Consider the following 9,759-nt stretch of genomic DNA (forward strand, 5'->3'; position numbering starts at 1 on the left):
TTTTTTCTCTGTTAAGTAACTTTCCATCTCTATTTTCTTTTCTAACGTTTTTGCTCATTTTCCTGCCTATATTTTTTTTTTATGTTATTGGCACTAATGCACTTTCTGCAGCAGTCTCTCTGGGTTGACTACTTGCTGGGGGTTTCTTGTGTGTGATGATATCGCATTTTCTTCGGGCCGCTGTGATGTCTGTTTACTTCCCATGGCACAAGCATCGTGCAGTCTGTTGCTCCATCGCCTGTGGTGTGGGTGCTGCCGTCAGGGTAGTTTCCACTAGTTGAAGAGCCCATGTGTGTCTGCGAGGGGCCGCGACATGCTCTGGAATGCCCACTGCAGGATCCCGTCCCAGGTACCCTGCAGAACAGCCCCAGGGGGGTCACTGTCCCTCTTTATCCTGCTCCCTGCCCCCCCGGGCTGTCCTGGCACTCCCCACCTTGCTGACAGCCTGACATGACCTTGTGGGTCACACCAGAGATGTGGTCCCCTGTGAAGGGACTCTGTCTGTTGGGGTGTGTGTGTGTGTCCCCACCAGTGCCGTACCTCACCCAGGAGTGCGTCGAGCTCGTCCCTGCTCAGCACCGGCTCGCTGCCATGGGAGACATCCTCTGCCTGTGGGAGGAGACGTCCTGTCCGCTTTCCTGTCTGCCTTCCGCCTGCACCTCTCAGCTCCCAGCCCCTCGGGCCAGAGCTTCACTACTTCACCTCTAGCTACAGTCAGCCCATCCCTCACCCAGCTGGAGCCATTGCTCCTGGGCCTCATCAGCCCTTTGTACCCACCTCTGCCACCTCACCTGGCCCCTTTCCCTTCTCCGTGGCCAGGCGCTGGTTGTACTGACCTTTGCTGCCTGTATCGGGTGGTCTCCGGTCGCCACAGTTCTCTCCAGGCTGTCTGTGTCCTGGCTGCAGGTGCAGGACGTGCAGAGCAGCAGCACCCTACAACCGACAGGAGTGACACAGAGCATCAGGGCGATCCCCCTCAGCAGGAGAATTTAAGGTTGGGATGTGGGGGCTCACCCGGAGTCCCCACTGGGCGTGGGGCAGTGTCGGGGTGCAGGGATCTGGGTGAAGCAGCGGCCGCAGATGCTCCCATCGCCTCCGCCCTGCCGGGTGCTGCACACCTCCTCCCCCGGGATCTTGGGGAGTTGCTCCACATCCACCTCCCGCAGCTGGCCTGGCTCGGCCATGCTCGCCACACAGGAGCCGCACCGCCATGTCCCGCTGCACAGCCGGAGTGTGGGGGGGTAAGAAGACAGCCGGGGGGCAGCAGGGTCCCTGTGATACCCCGGGGCTCACCTGGGGACACATGGCAGTGGGGGCACCAGGCAGGAAAGGTGGAAGGCTCTGGGGCAGCCATCACAGCAGATGAGCTCACCACCATCACCGCACGCTGCACACTCGTCCTCGTTTTCCTGCCCCGGGGGAGCAGGCAGGGGGGGTCACTGCCACCACCCCTCCTGCAGGCTGCAACGCTGGCTGTGGCAGGGCTCATGCTGGCGGGGGACCCCATAGTCTGTCAACCCCGTCACCCTCTCCCCCTGCGTCATTCACCCCGCACCACTCAAACCAAGCCTTTTCAGGGCAGGAATTGCCTGGGTTTGGGCAGTTGTAGCCTGGTGACTATGGGTTGCCTGCTCTTCGCCAGGCCAAAGGGACGTGCCAGGGACGCCCCGATGGCCCCCGGCGCACCCGCTGCCTCTCAGCGGTTCACCAGGTGCCATGCCTGGGGCTCACCTGGTGGGGCACGGGGTCCTGGCTGGGCACGGTGGGCGCTGACAGCTGGCCCTGGGGGAGCAGTTGGGGCTCCCCACTCTGCTGGTGAGACAAGAGAAGGGTTGGGGGGAAGCTGCCGGGACAGCCGGGCACGGGGGGCACCCCCAGACCATGGGCGTGCTGCCAGGCAGGGATAATCCCCTTGCCACTGACTCAGGCAGCTGCAAAAGCAGGGGTGAAAGTGGGGGTTGGGGAGGTGTCTGTACACTTTGCGATGCCTTGGACCGGGTGGCGGGCTTCAGGCTGTGGCTTCTGCTCCTGGCCCCTGGCTCCTCGCAGGCGGCCAGGGCGTATGGCTCGTCCCCAGCTTTGCTGCCCATCTTGGAGCTGCCTGCAAGAGAGGCCATGAGCAGCTCCGGCAGGGCTCCCTCCTCGCCACCCCCCTGCCTGGGGGCAGCTTCTGAATTTGGGGGCTAAACTGGGCACGAGGTTGGCCGGGTTCGGCTGCACCTACCCGGCTCCAGCACGTGTTTGATGAGGATGCCCTCGATGGCCCTGCGGGTGACGGGCACCTCACTGCCGGCCACAGCCACCGCTCTCCGCACTGAGGTGGCCACTGCCTGCAGGGCTGCAGGCAGGGGGGATGCTCAGTGGGACGGGCAGCCCTCCCCGCCCTCGACTGCAGGCAAACAGGGCGCACAGGTAAACGCTGCCCCAGGCGGGGTTCAGAACTCACCACCAGCACGAGGGGTGTGGGGAGCATCCGCGCTCTCTGGCTTCTTCAGGGTTCTTGCCTTTGCCAGGGGCCCTGCATGGTTGTGAGGGTGGGCATCAGGGGGCACAGCAACCCCCAGCACCCCACCCCATCTCCATCCCATTTGGGATCTCCATACCGGGGCTGGTGGTGTGCCGTGGGGAGGGCTGCACCGCCCGGGCCCCATCCCGCTCCTCGGGGGCTTTCCTCTTGCCTTGGGGTCTGTGTGGAGCCGGTGCCGTGGGGCTGGGGGACAGGCGCCTGCTGCGGCGCTGCCGCCCCAGTTCCACCTCTGCAAAGGGGACAGGCACAGCCAGCTCCAGGAGTCACCCCTGCCTGCTGCAGCCCCCGGGGATGGTGGTCCCCCGATCCGTTCTCCTCCTACCTCTGGGGAAGGCACCACGGAGGGGCCGGAGCCTGGTGTACCGCTCCAGGTTGTAGTCCTTGAAGAGGACGGCCCAGAAGTCGCGGACAGTGGCAGTGTCGCGGCCCAGCAGCCAGGTGAGCAGCGCATGGAAAGCACGGTGGGAGCCCTCCCGCTCTGTCTGGCTCAGCGTCTCCTGCCAGTGCCACCATGGCCCGTCAGCACGTGTCCCAGTGCCACCAGGCAACCCCAGTCTCTGCTGTGTGGGTGTCCTCTCCCGCCCCGCAGCCTCACCTTGAAGATGTGCTCAGGGACGATGTCATGGTCGGCCAGGCCGTGCAGCAGCGGAAAGACGTCATCCACCGCCATGGCGATCTCAGTGCGGTGCAGCTTCAGCAGGTGCCGCAGGTCCCCTTCACCCCCTGGCCCCGCCATGCTGCAGGGACGCTGCCAGGCCCAAGCTGCCCGCCCCAACGCTCCCCTTTAATACGCCTTGGCCGCCACCAGCGGAAACCTCATCGGGCTCCCGCAGCCCCGCTCATTTCTGTAGGCCATGTAACCTGAGATCACCCCTCCCGCCGCCAGCCGTCCCTGCGGCATGGCTGGTCTTGCCTCCGCGGCACCACCGCACCCCTGGCCCTGGGGTTGGGGTCAGGCTGCTCCCCAGCTTGGGACATCAACGGTTGGCATGACATTAGCTGCCGCTGCTGGTGAAGGACACCTGACCTGGCAGTGACCACCCACGGGGTGGCTGGGGAGAGGGGTGGTCAGCCTGGGTGCTGGTGCAGAGGGCCCCTGCCTCTCTCATGCCCGCGGTCAGCCAGGCCATTGCCCCAAAATTTCTGGACTTTCCACAGCACCTGCTTCTCTCATCCAGAAACTTGGCTGCGGGAGCACGTGGGAAGTAATGCCCCAACAGTGAGGGAAAATGGGAATATTGCCCTGGCTACCAGCAGAGCACCTGCTATGGGCTGGCAGGAAAGCACTGACGCCAAAGAAACTCTACCAACATGCGTTTGCATACAATTAGAGATGCTGAACAAGCAAACAGCCCCCTTCAAGCATCGCACCGCTGCCCTCTGGCCTGCCGGAGGGATGGCAGTGCTGTGAGCGAGCCTGGGGATTACCTGGGCATTACCCAGGCAGGCGCTGCCCGAAGCTCTGTCATCACCTGCTCTGGGAAACTGGGCAATTAAGTGGTTTCGCTGGACAGCCTCAGCTGTAAAAAACTTGGAGCTGGGGGAAACTGGCTGCTTGGGAGCATCTGGTATACAAAAGTCTGGAGGTCTGGCTGCTCTGTACGAGGTGGCCGGGAAGGGGAAAGCTCCAATGCTCCTATCCCAATTCCCAAACATTTGCAATTTCACCAGGATTAATTTCCAGCCTCTCGCCCACTGGCGATGCATCCCTGCTGCCTGGCAGGCTCAGCTGGGGGTGCCGTGGCCATGCACAGCCGTCCCCACACCGTGGGGTAGCACCTGCTGCTCACTGTGCAGCACAACGCAACCTGAGGGCAACCGGAAAGGGGTGCAAGGGGGGATGCTCTGTTGCACGGAGCAAGGCAGTACAGGTAGGAACAGTCATTAGTAAGTCCTAAAAGGCTGGATCTGTATCTGCTGGCTCCAAAGGCGTGCCAGGAGGAAGCGGCTGCTGTCCGGAAACTCAGGAAGAATAACAAGACAACACCCTCAGCAAGAGCAGGAAATACCCTCGTACATGTCTGGTTAATAAATTAGAGTTTACCCATGGAAACACTTGCCCTGAAGCTCCTTTCAGCATCTGGGGTGATGTTTCCCATGGAGGCACCGGCAGCCATGGGATGGGGGTCAGGCAGGCACTGTGCTGCGTTCCTGTGCCCCACACCAGGATTTTGGTGCCCAGCTCTGCCCAGCTTTGCCACCACCTGCCTGATGCACACGCCCCCAGGGAAAAAAACATGGGCATCAGGCGAAATGGGAGCTTCACCTCCCCTCCTGGAGCTCCCCCACAGCCCAGCCACAGGTGCTGAGCACAAGCACACTCATGATACAGCCTCACAGGTCTGCTCCACCTTTCCTGGGAAAACCATTTTCCCCAGTGTTGGACCTGCAGCGCCACAATTTGTCACCATTGCCCTGTGTGGAGCTGTCTGGCACATCTAGGACAAGGCTCCGGCACTTGCTGCACCTGTGCCCACCCACCCATGGTTATGGGAGCTCCTTTGCAGGCAGGTGCTGCCCAGCGCAGCTGCGAGGCCCCAGCGCTGGGCTCAGACATGTTTTAAATTCCGACTTTGCAACCATTTCTGTGCTCTGAATCACTGACAGGTTGTTCTCCACATCCAGCCCACTCAGTAGGGCAGTAATTTGCATTTTGGGTTGTCTTCTTCATGTTCCTTCCCCTTTCTGAGACACTACACAGCGGGCAGAGCAGCAGCTGCCATGTGACGAGGCATGTATGTCCCGGGAGATCAGACGGGTATTTCTGTACCTCACTTAGAGCAGACCTTGGCAGCCTTGAGAAGTCAGCTTTCACTTGCAGAAAGGTGTAAAACCTTCTCTGGGGCCGGCGCAAGCCCTGCCTGGCTATGAGAGCCAAGGCTGGGGCGCAGAGGAGGATTTCAGGACGCCCTCTCTTTTCTGTTTCTTGCCTTGCAGAAATCAGAGCGCAAAAGCTCAAGGTAAGAGAGTCCCATTTGCGCTCAAATCTGACTGCAAAGGCTGAAGATGTTTCTCCACAAACGCCCAGTTAAATCAGCAACTTGGCAGCCATCAGAAGTGTTTGTAGCCCCTGGGATGCACCTCAATTTCTTCCTCCTGTGAAAAGCTGTTGAAGCAAACGTGCCCTTTCCACCATTTCTTCCTTTCCCATCTCCCTTCCACGCCGAGGTGCTGTGGTATGAACCATCATCCTGCCATGTCTCTTGGACACCACGTGCCCCACCCTCACCTCATACAACACGTCCCAGAATCAGAGTCAGGAGACAAGCAGCAGAAGGGGGGAACCCACCTGCGGGAATGCCTGAAGCACACCGAGCTCCAGTGAAATGCTCCCACCATGTGCAGAGGTTTCATCCCTCTCCCCATACCTTCAGCTGCTCCAGGCTCCAGCATATTTGGGTTAAAAAAAAAAAAAAAAAAAGAGGCCCCCATCCTAGACCCCCATTTCTAGCAGCTTCCCTACCACTGCCCCACGCAGTCCAGCTGAGAGCGAGTCCAGCTGCACGCTTCACCGCAGCTCCTGCAAGAGCCTGGGAGGAGTAGAGAAGATTTAACTTTGGTTTCCTCTTTCCTCCCCCTTTAGAAAGAAGAAACAAAAGCCCAGAGGTACATTATATTAATTTATTTGGGACACACCAAAAAAGGAAAGTCGACAACTGTTAACGTACAAAAGTACAGAATCCTGGGACAAGATTTACTGTCCTGATTAAAAAGGCACCATGGTCCCAAAGAAGAGTAATCAGAATACATCATTTAGAAATTTTCCCCCTGTTGCAGCAGAAAGAGAGCCAGGCCTTGGCTCTATCCACAGTCAAACCCAGTTAAAAAAAACAAGTATGATTTAAATGCGATGAACACTGCTCAGCCTGTACAAGATGTCTTGAAAAGAATCACAGCCTAGAAGATGGTCGGACTTTTTTTGCTGCTTTTTTTTTTTCCTTTTTTAAAACAGCGAAGGTGACAAATCACCAAGTATCTAAGTGAGGAAGACAGCAGACTTCTGACGTCTTCAGCTCGACTTTCTGTAAGACACATCAGTCAAACTGAAACTAGTAGGCCGAGTGTGGGGCTTCTGAATGAAATGCAATTCCCTGTGGCATACAGGAAGTCAGATTTGACAACCTTAAAATCCCTGAAAATCATAAAGCACTATACAGCTGTGTTCCATATTCGAGTCAACCCTGGTGGATTTGCTTTACACACAAGCGTTTATAATGTCAGCTATATTTGTAAATACAAAGGGGGATTTTACAGCAGTTATTAAAAAAATTCTACTTCGGCGAGGTCCGAGCTTGGCTATATTCCCTGCTGAAACAGAGCTGCTGGTGTAAAAGCCCAGTGAGAGGCTCAAGTCCAGCACCTCAGGGCTGGAAGGCAAATAGTTTAAAGGTGACATAATTTGCATGGGGAAGTCAGTGAAGCATGTCAGAGAGAGGAGGAGAGAGAGGGCTGCGAACTCTCAAGCAGCAGCGGCTGAAGGGCATTGGAGAATGTGGGTGCATGCTACTGAACCCGTAATGACACTATGAGTGCTACGGAATACACTGAGTTCACTAAATATTTTGGAGCAACTTACCATGAAGAACTTCTTGGAGACACAGATTAAGGATCCCGGCAATTACTAATGAGCAAGGTTGCTGGGAAGCCAATGCATTGCTCGGAGCTGGATGGATCTGTCTGTAGGCGGAGGGATGGATTTGAGGTACGCCAGAGCCTGCCAGAGCAGCAAGGCCGGGGCTGCCGCCACCTCTTGCGCTTGCTAGCTCTGCTGCGTCCCAACTGGACCAGCTGCTGATTTGCGTTTCATTCCTCCTTTGGCATAGGACTTCAAAGCAGTCCAGGAACTGATTCATCGAAAGTAAAGGAACTGTCAAAATTATTCATACATGCATTTATTGTTAAAGGGAGCAAAAGCCTAAGAATGAAACAGCACGAGTTAATGTCAGTAAAATGATGTGCAGGATGGAGAGGAAAGAAAGGGGGAAAAGCCGAGATACTGGAGTGAGGAAACCAGCATTCACACTGAAAGGTAAATTTGAAAACCAGACAAGTTTGCGCTCTTTCTACCAGAGAACTTCTGTGGACAAATAGAGACTTGGGGGCTTTTAGTTTTCAGTGTAGTCTGGCAAGGTTTGGGAATCTCACCAGAGAGATCTCCAGCACTGGGTTTCACTGGAAGTTCAAGTCTCTCATCTTTAAAAACCAGTAAAGCAACTCTAACTCAAAATGGCAGATACCCTCATACTGTGAGTATACAAAGTGACGGACACATCGCTGCTCAGGATTTATGTGGGCAAGAGGGATACACTTTCTTCAAACAAACACCAGGTGGAAAACAACCGCTTCCACCCTGCAGGTCTGCACGGACCTCGGGGGGGGGGGGGGGGGGGGAAAAGCGAGCCCAGATTCAGGGGCCTTTTGCCATAAATACCACAGCTACCCACATCTGGGAAAGCTTTTTCTTCCCTTTATCCTAAGAAGGCAGGATAACAGTTTATGAAATTCTTCCCATCTTAAAACTAAATGATGCAATTTGCATCCTTCCCCCATCTTACCCCCTGGGAAGATAAAACATTACCACTTCATTTAGGATTCACACCTCAGATCCTAGATTAGGGACTTCACGTTAAAACTCATCCGCTTATGGGAGGGTTTATCCTGATCAAGGAAACGTCATTAAAGTAGAATCTAGAATGAAACATTCAGAATCACCAATGCTTTGACAGAATCACTCAAATGTCTCCTTATCTCTCTCTCCCCCTCATTGAGCGAGAGAGCAATCCCTTCACAAAACCACAGGGTGCCTCTCCGGGACTGGGTAGTACAAGCTGAAAACCAGCTTCCTTCCTCGCAGAAATGCCAAATTCTGCTGAAAGGCGCCGAGCACCTTTTGCTCCCACCAAAACCAGGAGGAGCTAGGGCTCTGCAGCACACGAATTTTCTATCAGCAACAAGTCCGAGTTATTTCCCTGCAGTAAATCCGAGTCCTGTTTTGTACTGTTAGGCCACCCCTGGCTCGGAAATGGTGAGAGACTTCCAAAAACCCACTGATGTAGACAGGACCTTGGAAGAAGAGGCTTACACACTATGTAACCTTAGATCATCCGCTATGTTTGAGCCTTTGCGTCATTAGCCGCTGACCACTTATCCTTCTGCATTCATGTCTTTTAGTCCTTGCCACCGTTGTTGGTGTCCCAGGATGTTACTGAGCTCTGGCTTGGGGATCTACAACAATCACTTCCAATTGCTGGTGGGATTTCAAACTTGCCTAACGTGTGCTTTGCCACCTCATACTCCAGCAGCTCTGCCGGCCGACTGTGGCATGCGCTAGCAGTTTTTTACCTTCTCCACAGTCTCATAGAACCCAGGCCTAACTCTCCTGATGCTCATCCGTATATGCTGGCATTCCAGGGGCATGGTGGCACTCGCAGGAGTCGTGGTGCACCGGCGCTTCCTTCTGCCCCGCAGTGAAAAGGCTGGAGCCCCGCCGTTCTCCTCCTCTGCGAGGTAGGATTCATCCACGCTTGTGCCTTCATCCGATTGCTCGTCATTTTTGTATTTCATTTCCTTCGCTTTGTTTCCTTCCTTCTCCTCCTTGGCAAGTTTTCTGAAGTGCTCCAGACATTGTATCTTTTGTCTTCTTTCCATCGTCTTCAGTTCTTGCTTGTCTGTGAAATCTTCATAGTACATTTTTCTTTCGCTCCTCTGATCTTCGAGAAATTTCCACTCGATGCTAGTCATTTTTATTCCACTGTATTCCTCCAGTTTATTTCTCATCTGCCCGTCTGTACAAAATACGTCAAAGAGCTTCTCTGAACTCTCGTTGAATTTGTCTGCTCGCTCGGTAAAAGCCTGGTTCTGTCTCTGCTTTCTGGTCTGATACAACCTGGTAAACTCCTCGTACATTTTGAGGATAAGTTTCTTTATATTTTGCGTCGCGATGGTGTGCAAGTTGCAAACCAACCAGTGCTCTTGCAAGTGCTCAGCGAGCAACTGGGCCGCGTCCTCCTTGGACCGCTGGGCCTGGCCAGCTCTTTTGGGCTGCAATAAATACAGCATATTCTGAACCACATCCTTCTTGGTTGGCAGTACTCCCTGGGTGAAACCCGAAGACTCTACATATTCAACAGTCCCCAGAGTCTTCCGTGCTCTCACCTCGGTATCCAGTGATTCCATCACTGCTTGTTTATCTTGTAGTTATGACATGATCTGAAAGACGAGGGGGGGGGGGG

General features: G+C 55.3%; 2 protein-coding genes across 3 annotated transcripts; both read right to left on the bottom strand.

The window, feature by feature from the left end:
• Positions 1–273: 273 nt before the first annotated feature.
• Positions 274–3,263, bottom strand: AIRE (autoimmune regulator). The gene is made up of 9 exons (XM_010561275.1): positions 3,123–3,263; positions 2,850–3,024; positions 2,604–2,756; positions 2,447–2,518; positions 1,977–2,101; positions 1,294–1,409; positions 1,015–1,218; positions 541–676; positions 274–354 (listed from the first exon to the last, which is right to left on the bottom strand). The coding sequence occupies exons 1-9, from the start codon at positions 3,261–3,263 to the stop codon at positions 274–276; spliced, it is 1,203 nt and encodes a 400-aa protein (XP_010559577.1).
• A 4,986-nt stretch (positions 3,264–8,249) lies between these two features.
• LOC104827850 lies at positions 8,250–9,739 on the bottom strand. Of its 2 annotated transcripts, XM_010561128.1 has the most exons (2): positions 9,683–9,738; positions 8,250–9,568 (listed from the first exon to the last, which is right to left on the bottom strand). In XM_010561128.1, exons 1-2 carry the CDS (start codon positions 9,701–9,703, stop codon positions 8,855–8,857), a joined length of 735 nt encoding a protein of 244 aa, XP_010559430.1. In that variant the 5' UTR covers positions 9,704–9,738; the 3' UTR covers positions 8,250–8,854. The 2 variants fall into 2 exon arrangements, with proteins under 2 accessions (XP_010559430.1, XP_010559429.1); XM_010561127.1 differs by having other exon boundaries at positions 8,250–9,739.
• Positions 9,740–9,759: the final 20 nt, after the last annotated feature.

This window comes from Haliaeetus leucocephalus, unplaced genomic scaffold (genome assembly GCF_000737465.1).
Source record: "Haliaeetus leucocephalus isolate CR32 unplaced genomic scaffold, Haliaeetus_leucocephalus-4.0 Scaffold143, whole genome shotgun sequence".
Taxonomy (NCBI): Eukaryota; Metazoa; Chordata; class Aves; order Accipitriformes; family Accipitridae; genus Haliaeetus; species Haliaeetus leucocephalus.